This window comes from Trachurus japonicus, chromosome 4, assembly GCF_045865225.1.
Source record: "Trachurus japonicus isolate A0001 chromosome 4, Traja_1.0".
Taxonomy (NCBI): domain Eukaryota; kingdom Metazoa; phylum Chordata; class Actinopteri; order Carangiformes; family Carangidae; genus Trachurus; species Trachurus japonicus.
In genome coordinates, this window is record NC_140910.1 from 23,206,432 (window position 1) to 23,231,954 (window position 25,523).

Sequence of the window (25,523 nt, forward strand, 5' to 3'; positions counted from 1 at the left end):
ACAAGTATTTGCATATGAGATATTATAATTGACAGGGAAGGGCGTGTGCAATGTCTGGTTGCAGCCCCCTCCTTTTGTGATGTATGGCGCACGTTTACGCAGCACGTTTTGGAGCCTGATGAGGCGGCTTTTCAGACGTGGGTGGAGACGCAGTCTCATGGTTGTGATAATGAAAGAAATCCAAGAACTCTGATTATATAGAAATGTGTGCTCTGTCAGCCCATCTGCTAATTGTGAGATGCCACAGACATGACAAATTCACAGATTTAAAGCCAAGGTATTTTTGACAGAGGCACATGAGAGGGGCGTTGGATCCCTTTGTTATCTTATATTATTGATCTTTTACATGCATCCTTTTATTAAGGCCAGATATTAGTAATGGAACATGTTGTGTTGGGTTACACACAAGGTCTACATGCTTTGTTATGCCATGTGCTCTCTTGTCGAACTGTATGTCCTCTGCAACTTGTTCTGTTAATGGCTATTTATCACTGTGTATAATCCCATAGTGTATAGGCCTGCTTTATATAAGCATTAATGTATTGTTTATCAAGGGTGTCTTCGATAAAACCATGTAAGGTTTGTTTTCAGGAGTCGGCTGTCTTGTGACTGGAAGCTTTCTGCCTCTCCTCCTCCTCCTTTCACCTTCTGCCCCTCAAACATAAGCCCAAAGGTAGCAAACATTACGCAAGCTGTTGGCAGACTGTGCCGAGCCCAGAGCACATGGCGTAGTTGAACCTTTTAGTAGGAAAACAAGATCACACGTCGAAGTGCAGGGGGTGGGTCTGTGTCACTACAGGTCAAAAGGAAGAGGGGTAGGCCATCATAAATAACTTCAGGTGGCAACAAGCTCATTTCTGATGCAAAAGGAGGGGGGGGGGGGGGGGGTTCTTCTTCATCTCAGGCTGAGGTTATTCCAGCCTGAAATATGATATAACAGAGGTGTGTCTCTGTTGTTTTTGTTATTGTTGTTGTCGTTGTGTCGCATGATGACAACTGCAGCACAGATTCTTCTACAATATCCTGTTGCAGTGTAGTTGTTCATGTAGGGCAGGGACCGTATGCTGTGTTGGTCTTGCACCATTGCCCTAGTATCAGATGGTCACTAGAGTAACCGCCCTGCAACTTTGACACAAAAAATGTCTTCACAACTGTTGCATGGCATGCATTCTTATGACTGGCCCTTGCACTTGATTTAAAAATGATTAAATCTAATACAACTTTATATTCTAGTGGAGCTCTTGTCCAAGGATACCATATTGAATCTGCGGGAAATGAATATATTGATTAGATATGTGTATTTTATCAATGGTGCCGCCTTTTAAAACAAATAGTACATCATAACCTTGAATTTGAATATTTCACTCAACATGAGCATCATGCCATTTTAAATAAGCTGCACTGAGACAACAGTGTATATGTGATAATCATGCTTTAGTATAGTCATAGTCCCTTGTTGAAATATGCTGCACTGCAATAAAAATAAACCCTCCAAATATATGAACAAAAAGCATAAGGTTATATTCATTTCATCAATGGCCAGAACAAGACATTTTGATCAATGTTTTGAAAGTGTCTTCATGTACAGTTTGTGTGAACCAGCAGGATATGTTGCAAAAACATTCCTGAACTATCTAGTGTAAACAGTACAGGCCTCCCACACTGTATGCATCTGTGCAGACGACGACAAACGGATATGTAAATGTACACGAGGCACATGCCCACCAAGCCCAAATAAAACTGTCAAAGGCTGAGGAGATAAGTTTGGTGGAGTGAGCCAGTAGTCGTACACTGTTGCAATAAGTTGCATACTTTTCTCAAGTGCCAAGGTCGCAGTGCCCCAGGGTGCTGGTTGCTCCTTTTCTAAGAAACCTTTCCAGAGAAAACTTCGAGGAAGAAAGTAGCCTCCAGTACAGGACGAGCCTCCAATGTAACCTCTGGCAAAAATAAATAAATAAATGGAGTATGTGCTTTAAGGTATTACAGGACAGGAGTCAGACATCTTCACTGGGATTAATCCAAATATTCAAGAAAATCCCTCTAACACAGAAAGAGTTACCAAGGATTTTGCAACAGAATTTGTTTTGTTCCAACTTGGTTCCAGTTGTTCTCTGAAAAAAAAAAACACCTTGTATTCTTTTCCTGCACTTTGCTCTCATTACATAACAAACAATGTGAAACAAAGTATTTTGAAAAATAATCATGTTTTTAAATTCTTAAGACTCTCCCTCTCAGATTGGGCAATAAAGCAGAAACTGCAGTGGGTTCTTTCTTAGTCTGTGCACAGCTGGAGGGTTTAGTCATATCCGCGAGCTCTTCAACACTCAGCAGTACTGGATGTGTCAATACTTGATTTCAAGAACAAGGTGGAAGTTTGAGCTCAGCTTGTTTTCAATGTAGATTTCGCAACAGCAGATGTAAACATTTCTCTGTATGCACTGAGCATAATACACTGTGGTACGCTTTCTATTGTTCAGCGGGGCCTTGTGACAACTCTTTTGGCTGTCAATCAATCTGTTGATTATTATCTAAATGAATATATTTTGACTAATAAATGGCTAAGTGTGTTAAACATCCACCCGACCCTCTGAAAGCTGAAGGCAGCATCTTCAAAGTGTTTTGTCCAACTTTCAGATTTTTAAGTCACTATCGAGTTAAATCAGGCAGAATCTGGAAATTCTGAAGAGCAGAGCAGCTCGGACCGATTATAAATAACTTCTCTCTGGGCCACTTCTTGAATGATTTGTCATTTTATTTAAAACTTCTGTGGGCCCCCTTCAGCTGCAGGCCCTTAAAAAATCTTCACTTTGTCATTCCCACTGGCCACACCACACATGCAACTCCCTTGCAAACCACAGAAACCGTTAAGGGTGTGTCATTCCAACAGCTGCTGAGTCACATTATCTCCCAAACCCCCTTTCCTCTCTCTCTGTCTACGTGTAAATAATCACACTGTACCATCAAAACAACAGCCAGACACTGCTGTGTAAACCCTGACAGAGTTGGACTAAAGCTTTAGTCTGATTGGCTGCAGCCTGAAATTCTTCCCCCTTGTCCGTGGCCTCTTTCCAGTACTTCCCCCTCATGTCTTGCAACTGCACACAGCCCTTCGGGGGTCGTCTGATACATTCCAGAGGAGGAAAAACACAGCAGAGGGAGGAGAGGGAGGGAAGAGCACAAGGCGGACACAGCTTATCTCACACGTAACAGGCGTAACGCATGTTGCCAGAGAACAGCGCGCGCAGGAAGTGACTCCACTGACGGCAGAGAGGAGGGACAATCCTGTAAGAGGATCAGGTTGCAGCAGGCAATGAGGTCATTTCAGTCGGTCGTTGTTATTGGGGCAGATTGTTACATCAGGTTGTGTTCATTAAAAAAAAAAAAGTCTGAATGTGATGTTTTTACAGCTTGAATGAACCAGAGGATCTGGAAATAATCTGTATTAGATGTTAATATGCAAATAAACAAGTCATTTTCCATACATAAACAATCATCCAGGTGGAGGATGACTGACATACCACTACAGATAATAACCCCCAAGTCATTCAAGTATGGTCAGAGAGGGCACATAATATGATTTAAGAGGGAACTGTAACAGCCTACCATCCATTCTACTCTGAAAAGTACGAGCATCTCTGTTTGTGGTGTAAAAATGTGGAATAGACTAGATGAGGATATAAAAATGTGCATTAACTTAAAACAATTTAAAAGTAAGTATACAGACAAACAGTCTTGGTCAGCTATAAAAAACTGGACAGCTAATTTTATACTTCTTTTTAGAAAGGATTTTAGTTAGTATGTTTATAATCATGGCTCTTTCATATTAAAGTTATATGTTTTAATCTTTTAAATTGTATGGAATTATAGATGTGTGACAGTATGACAATGTAAGGGGGGGCTGAACTTGATAAGCTCTGCTTCCTTCAGCCCCCATTGTCATTATTGTTTTTGTATTTTACATACCGGTATACTGTTTGTTTTTATGCTGTGCTTGTTTGAGACAAATAAAAAATCAAATCAAGGGTGAAATGTGAGTACATATAACTTAACAAGCAGGCTATTCAAGTATAAAACATTTCATTCTGCCGTAAATATTTAACTTTTTACTCCACTGCATTTAAATGACAGAAGTAGCCTACTTTTAAAATGAAGTTTGAACACAATCTCAGGAAATACAAAACATCCATATCAATATCACTTTGGTTTGACATCGTAAGTGTAGCTGGAGCCTCTTGACATTTTCAAATGTCCTTCTGTCATTTTCACTATAAAACAATGCATTACTATCTTCTTATTTGGAAAACATTGTTCTGTATTGGGGTTGCATTAGATTGTAAACACAGCAGTCTGATGATAATCATACTTCATGTACGTACACTAACTTTAAAAATAAATTGCTGATCATGCTTTCTTCCACCCCTGTAGATAATCAAAGCCTCCAGGCCCTGAGGGCAACAAATGAATGAACAGGAACTGTTTCTTGACTTGTGACATGATTTATCTTGTTGTGACCTGTGTGAGTGGTTAGCGCTCATTAGCTGCATAATCTAAACTACTGTGACTGATGACTGTGTCTAAATCCGAGCAGAAACACCGTTATCAGGCCTATTCACGACCGTTGTTGACCCAATCACGCAAAGCTCGGCCCATTCAAAACAAAAATCTCTCTGTATTCATCACAGGACAGTCTGGCCTGTTTCTTACATAACCAGCTTAGTCGGATCATTAACCAGATTCAGGTCCTCGCCTCCCCTCTTCATGGTTATAACTGGGACACTCTGCAGATTTCATAAGGGCCACACAATATCAACTCTAGGATTACAGTATTTCCTCAAAGGCAGATTGATTTTGGTGTCTGACGCCACCCAGTGGACGGTTTTAAACTGGACCTTTCTTTTTCGACCATGCGCTGCTGCCACCAGGGTTTTGTCATGTGAGGTACGAGTCTCGTGTGACCTTCAGCTGCCAAGTGTATCTGCAACAAACACCTGCAGGTTTGACATCTGAGAACCTGCCTGGTGGCGCGAGGCCCAAAGTATACAATAACACAGAGTTGATAATGTCTGAGTCACCAGCCAGCCCTTACTGTATTTAGCTCTTTTCCACATGTGCATATAAATATAGATATACAGTATATATAAAAAATGAAATCAATGTAACAGAACCCAAAACTATTTTTTGAAAAATTGTAAAAAAAAAAATAAAAAAAAACTTTCAGAAAGACAGGAAACTACTGTCTCACTGTGATTTGACTCTGTAGGACTGTTTGTACTGTACTGTATTGATTTTGTACTGCCTCTCTGGCCTGAAAAAAATTAATTACTGCTTTACATAAACTGCTTTACATTCAATTATCTTTGCTAAGCCAGAAATTAAAACCCATAAATTAAGTTAAGCTGCATCCCAGGGCTGTAATTTTCAGGTGGGAAAGGAATTTAAATCAAAAAAGTGATCAGTGATCCCAGATTATAAGAGAGTAGAGAATCATTTTAATGTAACAACATAGCAATTTTTTTAGATTTACAGTAAGAAATCGTACTAATTTTAGATCATTTTAACAGAGAGAAAGACAGAAGCATCCTGGAATGATTGAAATTCAAATAAAATAGAAAAACAAAAACATCCACAACACAAACATACACCTCTTAATACTGTGCTCTGATAAAAGGTTTGGAAACTTTTTTTTTTTTTAAAGGAAACAGAACGCCTCAACACGACAAGGTTCTTGGTTAAAACCTACAGTATGTGGCTAAAATAGATTACAGTACTTAAATATAAAAATAGACTCTTTTTTCTGAATTTGTTTGTTCTTTTTAGTTCTCTGCTGCAGTCGTCTAGGTGGACGGGATGTGTTCGTCCGGTGTGTCCACAGGTCCCTGGAGCTCCCTCAGTGGCACATCCGAGAGGTCATCTCTTTCTGCAGCACAACACGCACACACACACAGTACAGTGAGTTACTGCAGTGAAGAATACAGTAAATATACCATAAAGATTTTGTAATATCACAAGGAAAAAGCAATTTTGCAAAAAGAAAATACATTTCATCAAATAAAAGCAAGCACATAGTAATAAACAGTGGATATAGTCGTCCAAGCACTTTAATGCAATGCCTCAGTTTGCCACTCCAGATAACTACGACATTGCTGCAGCTACTTTAATCTAAAGCCTTTGTAATTCCCTTACTTTATAACATATCAAAGCTTTTATTCATGGTCATTCAATATTAACTGCACTGATTTATTTCCATACCCAGCTCCACTCCGCTCTTTTTTACTCACCAGAGGCTCCAGCTCTTTGTGGTCCGTCAGGTTGAACTCAGTCACGAAATAATAGAAATGCTTGTAGCAGGTATTGACGTGAGCCTCGGCCCCCATCTGGCTCACGCGGTCAAAGTGGTGGATGTAGACGTGGACGAACACCCGGAACAGACGAGACAAAATCTTCTTAGCCACCTGCATGAAGGTCTTAGGGAAGGGAGTACCTGGGAGTCAAACAGATGGGAGACGGGAGAAGACGGCGGTCAATCCTGGTGACCTTTCACTCTCCACACCAGACCACAGAAAGCAACACATTTGAAACACTTGCAAAGCATATCTTCCACGTAAGGATCTAAATACAGTTATCCATGCTTTTATCACCTCTCGTTTAGACTATTGCAATTCCCTGTATGCAGGCATCGATTTGTTTTTAATACGCAGATTGCAGGTTGTGCAAAACGCTGCAGCGCGCCTACTGACAGGGACAAAGCGTCACCATCACATTACCCCAATTCTCCGCACTTTACACTGGCTACCTGTCTCTTCTAGAATTAATTTTAAAATTGTACTTATTGTTTTTAAGTGCCTGAATGGCCTGGCACCGTCCTACCTGTCTGACCTTCTTGTTCTTCACCATGCCCCCCGAGCACTAAGGTCTGCTAATCAGCTGCTCTTAACCATACCGAGAGCAAAACTAAAGACGAGAGGAGACAGGGCATTCTCTGTGGTGGCCCCGACATTGTGGAACAGTCTACCTCTGCATATTAGGACTGCACAAACACTCGAGCACTTTACATTTCTTTTAAAAACTCATCTCTTTTCCTTGGCATTTTAGTTTTATATGTCTCCACTCTTGTTTTATTGTTTTATTGCATGCTTTTATTGTAACTACATTACCTGTTCCATCTAGTTGTATTGCCACTAGTTTGCTTGTGTGTTTATTGTACAGCACTTTGGTCAACCTGGGTTGTATTTTTAAATGTGCTATATAAATAAATATGTATTGTATTGTATTGTATTGTCTTTGTTGAAAAGGTTAGAAACTCTTTTAAGTTCCATTTGGGGAACACTTTATAATAAAGTACACAATATTAAGCATTAGTGAAGCATCAAATACTGAATTCATCATTTATAACACATGAATACTCATTAGTATGTGGTTTATAAACAAAATTAAAAATGTTTTACTCATCATCGATAAGCACTAGCTGTATTTATAAACTACTAATGAGTATTCATGCATTATAAATGAAGAATTCAATATTTATTAATGCTTAACTACTGCTTAATAGTGTGTACTTATTCTAAAGTGTTACGACTTGTGTTGGTTGGTCAGCAGCATGCTCAAGGACGCAGCCAGCATCACTTCATTCGTGACTGGGAAACTAACACGACTTGGGCTGGGGGGGCATTAAGCCCCAGCTCCAACCAACTGATTAATTTAGTATGTCGTTTTGCTTTGACTAATTCAATAAAATTTCAGGAATCTGTTCCAGAGGACAGACGCGTCAGAGGTCGTTTCTATTCATAGCCCCGCTGTATATTGTGTGACCCATTTTTAAATCCATTGCTTGGATGTTTCTGTAGTTAGTCAGATGCCAGACCAAAGCACATGGCACACAGTTCACACATGCACAGTGCAGGGGGGAAGGTGAGGGGGGCGGAGATAGAGAAGTGAGAATGCCACAGCAGCAGAAGATAAACACTGTGCACACACGGAAGGTAATTCAATCAACGTGGCCTTGCAGATTTAATCTCAAACACCGTTGTCCATCATATGAACTTTATCTGTGTCAGATCTTCGCCGCCTTCTCTCACCAGGATTTTTTATCTTCATTTAACTTTCATTGCTCCTTAATCACGTTATTTGCATGTTAATTATTTATGTGTATTCTTGGGGCTTTCGTGTGACTCATGCTGAAAGAGCAGAAAGATTACTCATTCAAGTCATTCATTGAATAAAAAGTACTTTAGTGACCCGCTCCAGGTGTAAACCATAATCATCTATTGAATGTCGACTAGTTTTGATGAGAGAGATTTGTTAGAGATTCGTCATTGGAATAAAACCCAAAAAAGAAAAATCTGAGAGCAAACATTAGAGGTAAATCTGTGTACGGTATTAATGCTCTTCTAATCTGCTTCACTCAGCTGTTCGTAATTCTGTAATAATTTATCTCGCAGCCCACTCTGTGGATCCAAAACCTCGACACTGGGAATTACTGATTAAAACATCTCAACTTGTGAAAATCTGCTGCTTCCTACAATTATTAATCGACCCCGAGTAAAGGTTCAGATAAGATATAAAAAGTGTTCACTTTGAGCTCTTATGGCTTATGGGGTTCATGGATTGTTGATTTATGACATTTTATAGACCGGACTAAAATGGCTTTTATTAATAATTAAAGTAGTGACTGGTCACTTGTTTCGTCAGGAATCTGTGGAGGTTGTGAACGGGTGGAGACTTGGTTTACAAACATGTGGAGTTGACTTCCTGAGTCATTTTAAAGGCTTAGATCTTTAACAGCAGGATTTCTTGAGATTTCGCCCAAGCAGAGAGAGAATCATTAAAAACCCAAAAGGTTTCTGATCGAACTCTGAATCGTTAAAGGAATAGTTCACTCAAAATTCAAATTGCACTCATTATCTACTCACCCTCATGTCGACTAAGGGCTGGGAGAAGTTTCAGAGTCCTCTGTGGCTTCTCTGAGTTACAGGGGGTCTCGGCGTAGCAGTGCATGTCCATATAACGGTTGTAAATGGATGCAAATGGAAAATTTCGCATTTCGGGGCTTCAATACAAGACGGACATTACATACGAGCAGCATGGAGGTATTTGGATGTTTTTTGGTGTGTCTTTTTGTTACGAAGACAGTTGGTATCTATTTGCAACCGTTATATGGACATGCACTGCTACGCTGAGACCCCCTGTAACTCAGAGAAGCCACGGAGGACTCTGAAACTTCTCCCAGCCCTTAGTCCACATGAGGGTGAGTAGATAATGAGTGAAATTTGAATTCTGGGTGAACTATTCTTTTAAGGAGCCTCAGTCCTCGCGCGGCGCACGCCTCCTGCAGCTGATCCGAACACTTACCGACGTTGGTGGGGAAGATGTTCTCGTTGTTGATCTGTACCTCAATCCAGTCCATGAGCAGGCTCATGTATTTGGGGGCCGACAGCGCCGTCGGCCTCTTGTACTTGTGCTCGTCTTGCCAGCGGTATTCGTACTTGGGCCCGCCGGACATGACGGGGCAGGTTTGATCGGTGCAGGAGTCGCTGATGGTGCCGTAGATGAGGTTGATGCGGTTGAAGAAGTCGACCACATGGACGGCCACCCAGTCGTTGAGGTCCTCGCCGTGGGGCAGCTGCACGGCCTGCTTCAGGTCCAGCCCGGCATTCAGAGACGCCTGGGCCTTCTTGTGCAGCTCGAAGCGCTGCGTCCCGGGCTCAAACTTGCGCTTGGGCCGGAATGTCCTATCTTTGTTGAAGACTTGTTTCAGAGCCAGGGACATGGTGGCATGTGGTGGCAGCGGCTGGCGATTTGTTGTGAACGCTTCTGGTGAATTATTTACTGTTGAGAGTCAAAAAGGTTGAGCAGAGTTTTCCTGCTGGGCCGGCGTGTTTGTTTGGACTCAGTCTGTACTTCTGTAAACCTGCGTGTGATAAGAGAGGAGAGACAAAAGGGATGGTTCGGTTAATGAATGCTCATTTACATATAACGACATGGTTTCCATCAAAACTCATGTTATAGGTGCCTCTTATTCTTATTCAGGAGCTGCAAATAATGATGTTTTTTCAATATCTTTTCATATTCTGATTATTCATTGAACAATCAATTCATTATTTAAGGTTTTTTAATAAAAAATAAATAGTTATAAAACGCTCATCATCACAATTCCTCAGCATCCGAACCCTAAATACATGTAGGTCATTATCATAACTAACTAACCCTCAGAATTAAGAAGTTGATAAATGATGAAATAGTTGAAACTAACTTTTCTTCTGAACTATTTTGATTACTGATTGGAGCAACTTATAAAGATCAAATGCTGTAAAAGAAATGTTCTTGTTCCAAATCCATTAGTTTTCTCTAATTTATATAATTACCTACAAAATAATTTACATTTTTTTGTCAGACTTCATCTAAAAGAAAAAATGTAAAGAGCAGTTTCACGCCATTTTCTGACACTTTATAGATCAAACAACTAACCAATTAGGGCAAACAATCATGCAGATTATTATCTGATAATGAGAGTATTCATTAGCTACAGTTACAGCAGCATATTTGGTCCAGGTTTTTGTGTTGCCCTGGGTCTAAACTTACATTCACGTGTGTAGCAAACTTTTAAGCCCCTTATCCACCTTCTTGAGCTGATACAAATCTCAAACTCGCGAGTGTTTATCTTGAAAACTGGCTTAAAAAATATAGAGATCATGTGAATATCACTGTATAAATCTCAAGTGAAAGAGCATGAATGAAAAAAATGTGTGACTCATGAGGTGCACTGATGATAAAATACAGTGCATTTCATTATTATCTTATAATAAATGGTGTAAAGGGGCTGATTCACGTTTATTACCAGAATTCACCTTTGAGCCTCATCACCTCAGGTAAGAAATAAAGACAAGTCAGGACAGTGTCACTGTGTCAACAACACAAAAGGGCCTGCAGTAGCCTAAAAGATGAAACATCGTCGACCTGAGTCACTTCCTATTTCAGACACTAATTCGCCGTAAAACCAAAGAATCCGCGGAATGACAATAAAAACCAAGTCTGACCGCCCGGGTACCACCATAAATAATACAAAAAAAAAGCATCATTTAGGGGCAAACCATCTGCATTTCTGCACCGTAGTGTTCACATTAATACAACATTCGTGTCGTTTGTTTGTTGTCACATTTTCCGACATTAGAGAGAGAGAGAGAAAAAAAAAGCCCAGAGATTAAAACAGCAGGGCGTGCGACGACAGGAAGAAGTTTATTCGTGACGTGACTACCGCGAGCTAACTCGGTCACAGACTTGTTGCTTTCCTTAAAAAAAACCCCACAAACAAATCGCCATTAATTCGTCTTATTCAACGCTCACTTCACTTCACATGTGAAATACACAAAACACCGTCTAAAACACAGTGGTTGTCGCAGACTGTGTTGATCAAACGGTGATGAAATCGCACCGTTCAAAGCCACTTTCATCCCCCCCTGAACTTACTTGTTCCGCCTTCCTGTTCCGTCAGTTTCCTTCGATGTTTTATCGAAAATTAGCAACTTACTTGATCGATAGCTTTACGGCAACGGCACACACAGACTACATTATGGATACATGACGCCGTACGTGCTGTAGATTTACTGATAAATCAATAAACGTGCCACTTTAATAAAGAAACTAACGACAGACTCCTCCCTACGAAACGAAAAGTATACCAGAGTCAAGTCAGCGGCGCTGCGAGCCACTTCCGGTGATGCCCTTCAAAATAAAACCCCGGTTTAATGTAATGCAACCATGCAACATCTTGCTTAACATTTATTAGTTTTACAAATTTGCTATAAACAACAAATTTACTTACTCTTTCATAGGAATGCAACTCCAACGATGGGTTAAGAAACCCCAAACGCAGTGGAAAGACATCCACGTTCAAAGTAACATTTATAGTTTTTGATTTTTTGAAATTTATTTATTTTATTTTATTTTTTTTGGGGGGGGGTTGTGATTAATTTAAATCACTTTAATAATTCGGTGTCTCTCTGTAGTTGGTCTATGCTTGTTTCATGCTATTTTTAGCCTGTTTCTGGTCTTTTTTTTGGGTCATGATTGTCTAGTCTGTGCCAGTTTTTTCTGTTAATTGTCATTTTGTGTCCCTTTGAGGTCACCTTTGATGCTAATTTCATGTATTTGTTTATGTTTTGTGTGTTTGTGTTTAGGTGAATTTGTGTTCTTACTGTAAATCCTTGTGCTGTTTTGCATTGCTCTGATAGTTTTGCATATCTCCACACACCTACCTGTAGCTGCTTTACATCTCATTGTGGTCATTTTGCATCACTTTGTAGTTATTTGATTGCCTTAAAATCTAGAAAAACGTCACTTCAGGAATGTTCTTATCAAAGGAGATGAAAAGCTATTAGCCTATTGTAGAAACGTTTTCCAGTATTGACACAAGCATTCTAGCCATTTTGTTTGCTTATTCAATTCACTTACTTTATTACTTTTCATCTTGGTTTTGCCAGTTGCCAGAGTATTTGCAATCTTATTCCTTAACACTGCTCACATATTCAACATGTAAAAACTTTAGGCCCTTATTTTGAAGACAAATTCACCAACTTCCGGTGTTGTGTGGCCTTCAGTGTTGCCTGGGTAGCTCAGAAGTACTTCCTTTGGCAGGGGGCACCCTGACTAATCCCACTTATTTTGTAACACAGTCATTGTCAGCCAGGATACATGGTGTTTGAGTTACTGATAGGAAAACAAAAGGCAACATCTGGTTTAAAGTTTGCATTCAATATTTTGCCAATTAAGTTATTTATAGCCCTTTCACATATAATGCATTTTAACACATAAAGCCATTTTAGACGACTGGATATATACATTTGTAAACCTAATGCTGTACAAAACAAAACATCATAAATGGCTGTAATCCCCTTTACAGCTCTGAGAACTGCTCGTTTCCCCATGTAAGTCTTTTATTGTGTAAGAATAGTTTAGGCAAGGCCTCATAAAGTCTCTTTCATGTTCTCCCTGGGCAGTATGCAGACTTTTTCATGGCAGATTACCCACCTAAAAATGCCTCTATACATGTGTATGCTGCATGTTTCTAGGATGTTACCATGGACCAACGAGACAGCAGGCCTCTGGGCACAGACATGTAGAAGACCCCCCAACCCCCCGCCACACAGGAGAAGCAGACAAGAAACAGAAAATGTTGTTTGTAGCCTACATGGTTCGTACTGTAGCCTATATCTGTGTACTTGTCAGTGTTGCAGTTTTTATCTCTTTATGGTTATTTTCTGTTCGTTCTGATCATTTTGCATTTCTGTTTTCCCTCCATCTCTCTAATCATTTGACTTTACAGTGAGAAATGTTAACAGGCAACCCATATTGAAGTGATAGGCTACATCATATCATTGCATTGTTACAGTATATACAGTCATTTTTACTAGATGGGGAATTATTTCTTTTCAGATAGGTGTACAGTGTAAATGTAAATAAAAACTGACTTTGCACAAACATTGAAGCCACATGCAGTTCTAACAGTTTTATTCTACTTTGGCATGAAAAACAATAAACTGCTCTGAGATGACGGCAGATTACGCAGAAAAATAAGTTGAACACGTACAATATATTCCCACTGAACTCCGAAATACCAGAATATAAAATTAGTTAGTCCATTAATATGAAGACGTTGATGCTTAACATTCAAACCACAACCGACAGAAACAGAGATCCTCCTTCATGGCTGACACACTGAAGTTCAATTTACAAAATGCACATTTATTGTCACTGAGGCCTGTTTAGCTGTATCAGTGCTGCTGTAGTTGAAGCTGCTCAGCGTGCACCATTCATAAAAAGCTCTTTGTTTTGCTTGTTTAATGGCCAGTTGAAAGGATGCTTTGTGCAGCACTGGGACAGAATGTGCCTTGTTTCTGTCTACTTGTCAGGCTCAGCAGCGGCTGCAGCTTCCTCAGGCTTGGCCTTGTTCGATATGGAGTAATAGTACAACCTCATGGACTCCTCAACCTTCTTGAAGTCTGGACGGTCCTCATGCCTGATGAGAGACGGGAGAGGAGGAGGTGTTGTGGTCAGTGGAAAGAAATGTCACAAGATCTTCAAAGTTAAAGAACATCACAGTGGCGCTACATGAGACTGATCATAGTGCTGCCTCCGCTGCTGTGGGTGATACTGTCAACACTGTATGTAGCGTTGCTTTCAGAAGTGGGGGTGACACAGTGGAATTAAAAGAATTACTCACCAGAATAAGCATGAGATTTAAAAACATAAATATATATATGTTTTTAAATCTTAAAACAAATAAATCTAAAAATCTAAATCTTAAAAATGTATATATTTATCGAAATGTGATGTAACCTCTGCATATGCACAAACTTTCCAATAGATATCGCTGTATCACTGAGGATTGTGCTTTACTGTTGAATATTTGACTGGTGTCGGGTTATTAGAAATAAAGAGAAACATACAACGTTTTCTTTAATCAAAAAAAAAAAAGGTTTGAGGAAATAACTACACATATTTCTTGTTACCAAAAAAATATGGCAGCCACTATTCAACATGAGAAGTGAAACAGCTTAACGCTCATTATAGTAATTACTTTCACTGTACCTTTATAATTAAAGGCAAGTCAGACAAGTAAATCAACATTTCTATCAGCACTGTGGTGACTGTGGTGATATGTATAGGACACGTGCAGGCTCTCCTCCTTACATAGGTAACAGTTGAATTTTCTAATTAGTAACTGCTTTGTCACTTTCTGTGCTGATGACAGCATCTTGTACGTCAACATTGGCTGTGCTCCAAACCAGCCCTCCTCCAGGTTACAACATGCTTTTGGTGACCTTTAAAACTTCTTATTACAAACTCCAGATGCTAAATGTGTACATTTTATATCTAAATTTCAACTACTCAGAGTACTGACAGAATAAAATTAACAAAAAAAAATCCACTTAGATACCTAAACTTAATTCACCAACAAACAAACAAACACATGGGCAGCATTGAGTCTTACTTGTATGTCCAGCACTCCTTCATCAGTGTATACATTCTGTCTGGACAGACTGCTGGAGCGTCCATGCGACTCCCACTTTCAATGAAGCGAATCACCTCCGGTCCTTTCATTTTCTGGACACAGTTGAGAGAGCAGACATAAGCCGTAAAAGCAACGTTCAGGACCAATCCTGTTCCAAATCCTAATCAATAGTTTCTTTTCCAGTATATTTGTCATTGGATCATTATCTCTTTACATGCTCATACACTCAGTTAAATACAATTATTTTATATTTATACATACCCATGTTTTTATTTTTCTGACTTCTTTGAGTGTGTGCTATAAAATGGCACTTGTATTGCTTCCTTTTTTGTTGTTATTTGTTGTTGCTTTCTCCTATTGTTGTTGTTGATTTATCCTCTGAATGTGTATATTTCTTGGGGAGGTGCTTCTTATAAGCCCATGTAGGGTTTTGTAAGGGTTGTAAGGGTTTTTCTCCTGCACTTACTATTATTCTTTCATTTCTGTTTTTTGTAATTGTCGTTTTTTTATGGTGCAAATAAATAAAATACAAAAATACAAAAAATCCTGTTCCTGTACCATCTAAAAGTTGATAGCTGACATTAATACTGTACCTTATAAGGTTTCCCTCCGAAGGAAAAGGCCTCCCACATGGTGATACCAAAACTCCACACGTCACTTTTACTGGAGAACTTGTGGTAGTTTATACATTCAGGAGCGTACCACTTCAGCGGCCATTTACCTGCAGTGCGAGCCTGCACAACACAAAATAAATCACAATAAGAAACTTGTCAATGATGTAATGTAATGTTGTAGGTTGTCTTTGTTGTATTCATTGTATATTATACACTGTTGTCCATAAAGTTGGAATATTATTTTGATTTCAGACACAATCCTCTTTTTATTCCTATTTATACACAGTCAGTAATCACCAGTTTTGAGAAGATAAAAACTTTATCTATCAGGAATAAATAACATTGTCACGATCATTTCATGAGAAGAGGTAAAAACATATTTTATTCCAACTTTAACGGGCAACACTGTGTATGTTTTGTATGTAATGCACTTATGTTTGTTGTATTTTATATATACAGTTGTGTTTTGACCCCGGAAGAGTAGCTGCTGCATTGCTGGCAGCTAATGTGGATCCAAATAAAAGGATATGAGAATATCCAAAACTGGTTCACTATTCATAATTAGAGACAACATATTGTATTTAAAAGGGGGGAAGGGGATGATTGGATGGCACATTGTGGATGCCTCGATTCTATTTCAAAGACAAATTTGAATTACTGTTCGATACATTAGAACAAAATGAGTTGACATTTACTTTGTCTAGATTTTCATATTAATTTTCAATCTGATAAAAAAAACCTACATATTTGTAATGTGCTTTTTAAGTGTAATATTTATAAGTAAATCTGTGCAGCAACAAAGCCTAAGGGACACAGAGTAGCTCTGTGATGTTACTTCATGCATATCACGTAGACGTTTATAACCCAGTGACAAAATGATTACTTGGAAGATTTTCTGTGGTTTAAAAAACATCTGAGACTGACTGATGTGGGACAGATATTGCTCACAGAATAACCGTCTGATATGTTGAATTACACAGTTTGTTCCAGCTTTTGTGTTTTGTATCATCGTGTCCTTGGAAGTTGGGATTCATATGACTGTCTGATAACTACATTCCTTCCAGATGTGGGTCAGTAAACCAGTCCAAAAAAGAAAGAAAGAAATTGATTCAGTGTTTACTCTTGTTTGCACGCGGCATGTGACAGCTTTGGGGTGATAATGTTGAGTTTAAGGTATTTGTGCAACGTGAGGTCAGTAATTCCCAGAAGAGCAATCAGTTTTAGATAAACTATCTATTTGTGTTAGCTGCAACAATGATAACCTTCACACCCACACCCTGTAGTTACTCTACATTTGTCCTGGAGTGCAAATGCTTTGAGATAATTTGGCTACAAGTACCTTATAGTAGTTGTCGTCTGCTCCCAGGGCCTTGGAGAGACCAAAGTCACTGATTTTGGCGAACTGCTGGTTGACCAGCAGGACGTTACGAGCTGCTAAATCTCTGTGCACAAAGTTCTTCTCCTCCAGATACTTCATCCCCATTGACACCTGATGCATCAGCATGACGATGTTCTCCGGGCTTACGGTATCCCTGTGGGACAAAAACAAGACAAATGTTGTTGTTTTTTTAATATCTTTTTCCAAATCATGCCTCTCAGGATGTTGTGTGGGGGGTTGTGTTGGGCTCCCATGCAGCTAACATAAATCTGAGGAGTCACAAGATGACTTAGCAAAAAAAAAAGCACCAACAAAAAACATTACAGTGAATATCTAAAGGTTGTTTCCTTGTGATATCCGATGTATTTTTATCACTTCAAGCATCCAGATCTTCAAATGGGTGATTTTTCTTCTTTTTTTCTTCCTTTTGCTGTTGTGTGTGTTTCTTTGTCTTTCTTATCTCTGTGTCTTGTCTCTTGTTTGTCTTGTCTTTGCAGTTTCTTTGCTTCTAACTCTCCAGTGAGAAATGAATGTAAATACGGAGGCTGTCTGGCCCAGCTGGAGCTGGTGCACAGTAGAGCCATTCACAAACACATCCATGCTGTGACTCTGATCATAAAAAATCAAGTTAACTGGAATTGCATTCAAACGGATGTAAATATTTTCATCACATTTGCTATGTTGAGTCCAAAAACTCACTTATTGGTACTGAGGAACTTGTTGAGAGGCCCGGCGGAGGCCATCTCCATGACCAGCATCAGGTTCTCGGCGTTGCAGAGGCCGAGCATGCGGACGATGAAGGGGTTGCTCAGCTGGTGCATGATCTCCGCCTCCCTCATCATCTCCTCCTTCACCAGCTTCTCGTTTTCACTCTTCAGCACTTTGATGGCCACGTCTACCTGACCCCTGAAACAAACATGTGGTTTGTGTTACAGGTTTCATCTTTTTCCTCCATACAAACAGTATTGTATATAATAGGGTTAGTATTTATAAGTATTGTTGTATATAACATCCCAGCTCTTCTTACGAGTCACTCTTGAGGGTTCCCTTCTTGACGCAGCCAAAGTTCCCTGAGCCGAGCTCCACCTCGTCCATCAGCAGTTGGCTTCTCTTGATGTTAAATCTCTTCACGTCATTGGGGTTGTGGTACGGGTTGAAGCCGTTGCAGTCCATGGGCAGAAGGTCACGCTCTGCAGGGACGCTGGTAGCCGATGTGGAGGCCGCTGCAACAGCTGTGAAGTGAAGGTACGAGCCACATGAGGTAGATTTCAGCGATTCAGCATGTTCTGATATTCATCTGCTGGTTTTCACATGCACGTCTGTTCACACTGCTGAACAGCTGGTATCTATCAGGTTTAAGGTCTTTTTAAGCCCCATTTAATTTGGGGTGATTAAATGCTGAGGGTTTTTTTTTTTCTTTCTTTTTTTCTTACAGATGTTGAGGGGGGTTTTTTTGTTTATTTATTTACAGAATAAGTCTTTGAAACACCTCTGTCATCATGTAAATGATCGTCTTTAAGAGATTTCAAAGAGAGATGAGCCAAGTAGACATAAAACCTTGAGTGCCTCTTGTTGACTTTTATGGTAATTTAACTGCATCCAGGTTTGAAATATAACTGAGAACATGTAATCAAGCTCTGCACCTAATTTTGAGGCTCTTGTACTTTACTTGAGTATTTCCATTTTTACAAACTATATAATGTGTATAAAAAAGCATATGATGCATCCTCTTGGAATTAAGCCACTTAATTCAACCCCACCTGATCTTACACTAAAGTTACACTAACAATATATCAGATATGCAATAAATAAATAAATAAATAAAAATAGTAGTTTTGGCTGCTTGTACTTCAGGGAACTGACCTCGAGGGGGCGGTGTGTATCCATTGTGTCCCGTTCGCCTCTGAGGAAGTGACAGGAAAAGTGAATGTCACACCATGAACATTTTTGCTGAGTTAAAAAAGTGCAGGGTGTTGTTAATACTCACTGTTGCAGGAAGACTGGGTGTCTCTGCAAAGGTTGAGATTAGATTAGAGTCAGTAGAGTCAAAACGGTGATATGAGTTTGTGGCTGAATGTTACAAATATCTGTACAACTGACAAAAAAAAAGGAGTAATGATATAAGATGTTCATACTTGCAGCTGCTTTGCTGTTAAGGCACGCCTCCCCGAGAACAGTGACCAGGCCGTCAGGTTTCATCTTCAGGTACTCAACCAGCTGGTGAGATTGAGATAAAGTTGAATTATACCTCAGAAACAGGCCCGTCGGCTCCAACAGAAATAACAGATAGGAAAATTAAGAAAAAAAAACATTTTTGGAGGCTCTACCTGCCAGATTGTGTCAAACTTCGTTCCCTCTGGCATGGAGAATTTCCCTGATTTGTCTTGGAGAATCTGATAGTGGTAAACTGTTTTCCCGTACATCATGGAGAGAGCAAAGGTACCAGACTCCTCTCTGTCCCTCACTCTGTGAAACACAACACAGGTCGCTTTAAACCAACATCAAGGAGCTCACACACACACCAAATCTTCAGAGGTTAGTCGACAAAGAGGCAGAAAAAGGTGGAAACAACGTGGCTCTGAGTAAGTAACTTACAGAAACTTGCCGTCTGGCTGTGCTCCAGAGTAAAGCCGCCTCTCACCTTCCTGGCGGCTGATTTTGTTGTGATACCAAGGCATCTTCTCGTGAGCCGTGGTGGCGATCAGCTTCTCCAGCTGAGGGGCTTGACTGATGATGGCCTGCTCCATGGCTTCGCCCTGGACGGATGCACAGACACAGAAACATTCAGGACACAAGCGGTTCGAAAAGAATATGCGGCATATGCATGTGTGTGAATGATCCTACTTATGCATATATAAAAAATTAAATAGGTGTGAAATATAAGATCACATCATATCACATCTTGCAACTGTGGTTCATCTTTCAGACGTTTCTCAACCACTTTGGGTGTCAGATGTTGCGCAGTGAAGCAGAGGGGCAGAGGTGTCACAGTCAAATGTCAGTTAAAATAAAGTTACGACCACAGTAAACAGTGGTAGGTAGGTAAAAGTCACCATACTTCTGTAATGTACACAGAGCGCAGCTAATGGGGATCCTAACAAATAAACAAATAAACAAAAAATAAAAAGCAAAGGTAGCAGTCAGTCGTGTGACTTAAGTATTATAATACGCACCATGATGTAAAAATGCATGCACAGCATTTTCCTGTTGTAGCTAATTTAGGTGGAGACGATAAACTTTCCCTTTAATTTGTTTTTAATGTGCTTTCCATGTCAAATTTAAACTTACAAAGGAGTCAGTGACTATATAAGTGCAGTAGTAAATGCAGTATTTCCTGCTAAAATGTGGTTAAATAGATATGTTAAGCAGCATAAACTGGAATAACTCAAGTGAAGTTGCAGTGAATGTTCTTAGTTATACTTTCTACTGCTGCTAAGAGGTGCTACTGCAAAGGGTTTCAGGCCACAAAGTTTGCATACAGCAGATTATGTAGTGCTAGTCCTAGTTATTCAACTGAAAATGCAAGTGATGAAAGTTTAGTTCTCTCAGGACGTGAACGGTTGCAGCAGGAGGCAGATTGTACAACGACAGAGGGACACGTCTCCATCATCAAATGGAGATTCTGCACATTTCTCTGTCTCAGTGTCTCTCCGGGACTTTTTAATCAGCTCAGGCCTCGAGGTGACACTGAGGTCAATCTGTTGGTGTCTCAGATAGAGGAACGATATGGTCAGATCAGATGTCAGTGCAACAACTCTGATATCGCAATTGATACAAGCGCTAATTTCACCCAAATTACTTTTACATACAGCATTTTCCACTGTATTCTGAACAAGAGCGACAGGGAGAGTCGTGTTTCTGGGGAACCTCTCAAAAGACACTCACTGTATGTTGGGAAAGATAGATATACCTGCGGTGCGGGCGAATCAACAAGTTAACATCTTGCGCTTTTACATTTTTAGCAGTGGTGAAATATGCTGTAACTTCAGCTGTGAATTGTAAAAATAAAAATAAAAATAAAAGAAATATTATCAATAATAAAGGCCTATGAAATATAAAATACTCCATTAAGCTTCATTTTTTACCTAAATAGAAATGAAGTTTTGACAACAAACCATATACTAACAACATTTAAAGTTAGTATTCAAAATGCTCTTATATAAAACCATATATGGATGCATACATGCATGTGAGCGGAAGCTGATTTTAACAACTTCTATACTGATATATTTTCATCATATACTGTTGGATAGTTATTCAAAACATTTTATGAACTGATTGTGTGATTTTTGTTTAATATCTTCAAGAAAATAGTTGTTGAACACATTTTCTGGAGTTTGAGTACAATATTTCCCTCTGAAATGTACAGGAGTAAAAGTATAAATTGGAAGTATTTGAGTTATTCCTGTGTAAACCTGTACTTCAGTGTAGTATTTCAGTAAATGTGCTCAGTATCTTTCTACCTGTGCTGAAAAAACTGGAGCTCACAGGTTCTTAAAGGCTGTAAACTGATGAAACATTGAGCGATAGCAGTTGTGGAGAAACCAGGTGTCTGAGCAGAGCCTCACCTCCAGGTTCCAGGTCTGCTTCACGTACTCTCTCAGCATGTTCTCCCTCAGGTTGTCGAACACGCCGGGCTGGATCGGCGAGTCCGGGGAGCGCAGGCAGGGCTTCTTCAGGGTGCACACCAGCCCATCAGAGTCCTTGCTGTAAAACTCACAGAGCTCTGCAGGCCCACAGTGAGGCTTCCCGCCCGTGATGCAGAAAGTCCCGTTCAGCTGCTTCTCCACAGAGTAGTGGTGAAACTCCAGGCTCCACACGATGGACAGGACGTATCCACCCAGACTGCGGAGACACTGGCGGAGCAGGAAGAGGCCGTCGGCCATCCCGGCCAGCTTCAGGTGCTGCTCGGCGTCCGAGCGACTGATGCTGCCGTAGTAGAAGGGCAGCTCGGCCGCAGGGTCTACGAACATGGTGAGACCTCAGACTGGACTTTGGCTCCTGGATGTGGGATGGTGAAGAGAAACTGGAGAAACAGAGAGACATAAAATTGGATTAACCTTTGACCTTTCAGCCTTTTAGCACCTATACCTTCTACACTGTCTGCTCCATCCCAGCCTAATTTCCAATATACCAAAATAAAAAATAAAAACAATTGAGGAAAACTGGACAAAGTCAAAATCAGTGCTACAAATCTACAAATACAAAAAAGGAACAACCCATCATCATCATTATCAGACCCTCACCTCCTTTTCTTTTCTCCTCCAAGCTTCAAACTCGTACAACGTACAGGATGGTGTTTTTGTTCTACAGTTCTGCACAGATGAGCTGAAATGTGTCTGGATGAGACACGCAAGCAAGAGGCAGAGGCACCCACACTCTGAGACTGCATGAAGATTGCAGATTGACACACTGGTGACAAAAGCCACAACAGGAAGTCGCAGTCCGCCCTCACAGCCTCCTTTCTCCAACATCTCACTCTTCCGTTAAACAGGTGCTTTTTTGGTTCTCGATCATTCCCTCTGCTTCACAAACACAAGTCTCGACAATTTCCTTTTACGCAGGGAAAACGTTTTAAGGGGGAATTTTTTATTGCTCCTGTGTTTCTCGAGTTAACTACTCAATACAAAATGTGATGTAGCTATGTGTCTGACTTTAGTAAAAAAAAAAAAAAAAAGTGTCTTAACTGAAGTGAGGATGTAAAGATAAGATTCAAATCAAGCAGTGTGGAACAATTAGGTGGTAGCTGGTGGAAAATGCCTGTCAAGCTGACAGACAGTGGTGATAAACTGTCGGCTCACAGCTCACAGAGAAGAGAAAATAACAAGCAGGTGCACTTGTGATTGGGATTTAGTAATAATAAAAATGAATTACAAAGAACTACAAGAGGGGGGGGGATCTAAATCAAGTCCAAGATTGGCTTGTTGGTTTTGAGATCAATAATAAATATGAACAGTAAAGTCAATTTGCTCATAAAAGAGATTTTTTTTTTTTATCTCAAGCAATCTGCCTGGTAAAATAAAGGTAAAATAAAATGTTGTTGATCCTGATTTTGTCTTCCTGTTCAGTTTTCAGTCTCTGTGTGAATGGAAAATGCACTCGATGCAAGAAGGAGTCGAAGTGGTTTTAATTTCCTCATCTCAGGTTCACAACAACACAACATAAAGTCAGACACGATTTTTTTTTTTAAGTTAAAAGAAAATTTTTTCCTGTGCGAAAGTGCAAAAACCTCAGTTTCCTGGCTAAACACGCGCTGCTGCCCACATCCACAGTGGACAGCCGAGCAGAGACTCAGAGTTGCCACAAGAAATGAGACTCCATTGTGGGTTGACCCCCATCTCACCACATCAAATACCTGCAGACCCGACCCTGTGGACAAACTCATACCTGCACACCTACAGAGAAACAGAGAGACAGAGAGGAGCCACGAGACAACACCACTGCTGCAGGAGCGATTTACACCTGCAGCAAAACCTCTGTTTGGTGTTTCCTCAGGACATTTTACTCAGCACAGTTTAGTCTAGATGAAACCAGGGGCGGATCCAGAGTATTTTCTGGTGGGGGGGCGCAGTGAATCTGAAGGGGGCCACCCCAAAAGTAACAAAAATGAAGGTTGCCACTGATCGCTCTATTCAATATATATATTGTTTATGTCTTCATCTTGCTTTTATTGGCTGCATTCAATCTTTCGCTATGTAAGGAAGATGCTTATGACCTTTTCATTTTCCACTGTCAGTGTTGCAATCAATCAACAATCGACTTCATGTTGTAAATAAAAGGTCTTAGCAGAATAAGCAACACAATATATTCTCACAGTGAACAGCAATATCTTATAGGTATACTCCTACTCAGTAGTTAGAGCTCAACTCTGTACAATAAACATCTCAGTGTTTTGTGTAACAGTCAATATAATGCAGAATAACCACAACAAGCATCACTCAAATGGTGAAATAAGAACAGTAACAATCTTGCACCATTTACTACACAGCAGGCACACCAGGTGGCCAATCAGATTGCAGGCCACCAAGGAAGTCTCATCGCAGGATGAGACATAATGATGTTCTGATATGATTTCACATACAAAACACATGAAGGCCATACAATCCAGTTATCCAGCAACTTCCTTTGTAATATTTTATTTTTCATGTCCATTATTTCACTGTAATTTCTTGAAAGTTTCCCATCTGAGTCTGTTACTATCGAAAGTTCAGTTGACTTTGTGTTTTTGGCCGACACATGAACTTCTATGAAAGAATTGAAGCTAATGAATGTTTATTACTCCTTATTATTCAATATTTGAAATGTTATTATTCAATTAAGCTGAATTGTGGTTAACATGATTCACATTTCCTTCTTATTGTCCACCTGTTGTTCTCTCAATAAAAGTCACAAGTTTATTTTATGTTATCTGGCGACCTCTCCAAGGTTATCTTCCTCCCATGTTGAATAATTGTGAAGGAGACGCCAAGACTTTATCTTCTCTGATGAGTCATTAATATTTTGTATTTTAGACGCTTGTTATTATTATTATTACGATTTATTTTAAGGCTTTTTTGTGTCTTGTTTTTTCTCACCCCATTGACATGATAAGAATGATATGACCATCTCATGTGTCATGACCATGCTAACGGAAACATTATGGTTATTTCCATTATGCATGCATCCAAAGCAACGCATGATAAGCTATCTCTGTTTTGTGTTTTTGCTTTGCTGTCAAGTGTTGTTGACTACAGAATCTGATCAACTTCTATTTGACCCATAATTATGGTTCTTTTTCGGAGAACATGGGACATTTACAGGAGATTTTCATTTGGACATAAACTGAATGAAAAACTGAACTGCTTTTGTTATGCCTGTAATTGATGGATGGTCAGAGAGTGACAGGAAATGGGGGGAGAGAGAGGGGGGAATGACAATGACTGAAACTCATTGATCTAGTCGTAGCAGTAGCAGCAGCAGTCGCCTCCTCCCAAGACCTGTAAACAGACTGTGATGTGAAAAAATCTGACTACTTCCTCTCCTGTGATCATGTCGCTCACGTCATAATACCCATAAAACCCCTGACACATTTTCATTGATCTTTTCATAATGTTCACTATTAAGTAGAACACATATTAAAGTGCGCTGTGGTTTTCATCCTTTTTGAACACGGTGGTCTCAGATATTTCCGGTTGTACTGAAATGAGTCATTGTTTAATCAATTAGTTGCCTTGCAGAGAATTCATTTACAAATAACAATACTTTGGTGATTGATTAGTCGTTAAAGTCATTGATAGATTTTCAGTTGAATATATTTCAGGTGGTTGCACTGTGATTGGCCTTTTTAAGTACTGTAAAAACATTTCAAAGACTAAACAACTTAAACATATCAACAACAACGCAGTCAACATTAAAAACTGTTCCTGTATATTGAGGTATCAAGACAATATGAAAGATAAAATCGTGATATAATAAAGTAAATGTAATATGAACAGATGTGAACTGAACTCTTTGACTCACTTTTCCATTATTTCTCTTTTTTGAT

General features: G+C 39.7%; 2 protein-coding genes across 2 annotated transcripts; both read right to left on the reverse strand.

Moving 5' to 3' along the window:
* Positions 1-5,466: 5,466 nt before the first annotated feature.
* Positions 5,467-11,701, reverse strand: mob3a (MOB kinase activator 3A). Its single transcript, XM_085774810.1, has 4 exons — positions 11,464-11,701; positions 9,349-9,907; positions 6,279-6,481; positions 5,467-5,917 (listed from the first exon to the last, which is right to left on the reverse strand). Exons 2-4 carry the CDS (start codon positions 9,764-9,766, stop codon positions 5,888-5,890), a joined length of 651 nt encoding a protein of 216 aa, XP_085630936.1. The 5' UTR covers positions 9,767-9,907; positions 11,464-11,701; the 3' UTR covers positions 5,467-5,887.
* A 2,015-nt stretch (positions 11,702-13,716) lies between these two features.
* Positions 13,717-22,022, reverse strand: zap70 (zeta chain of T cell receptor associated protein kinase 70). Its single transcript, XM_085774811.1, has 12 exons — positions 21,568-22,022; positions 19,595-19,755; positions 19,327-19,465; positions 19,135-19,216; positions 18,987-19,009; positions 18,863-18,902; positions 18,027-18,231; positions 17,699-17,905; positions 16,961-17,153; positions 15,601-15,741; positions 14,987-15,099; positions 13,717-14,011 (listed from the first exon to the last, which is right to left on the reverse strand). The coding sequence occupies exons 1-12, from the start codon at positions 21,970-21,972 to the stop codon at positions 13,894-13,896; spliced, it is 1,827 nt and encodes a 608-aa protein (XP_085630937.1). The 5' UTR covers positions 21,973-22,022; the 3' UTR covers positions 13,717-13,893.
* Between the last annotated feature and the right edge of the window lie 3,501 nt (positions 22,023-25,523).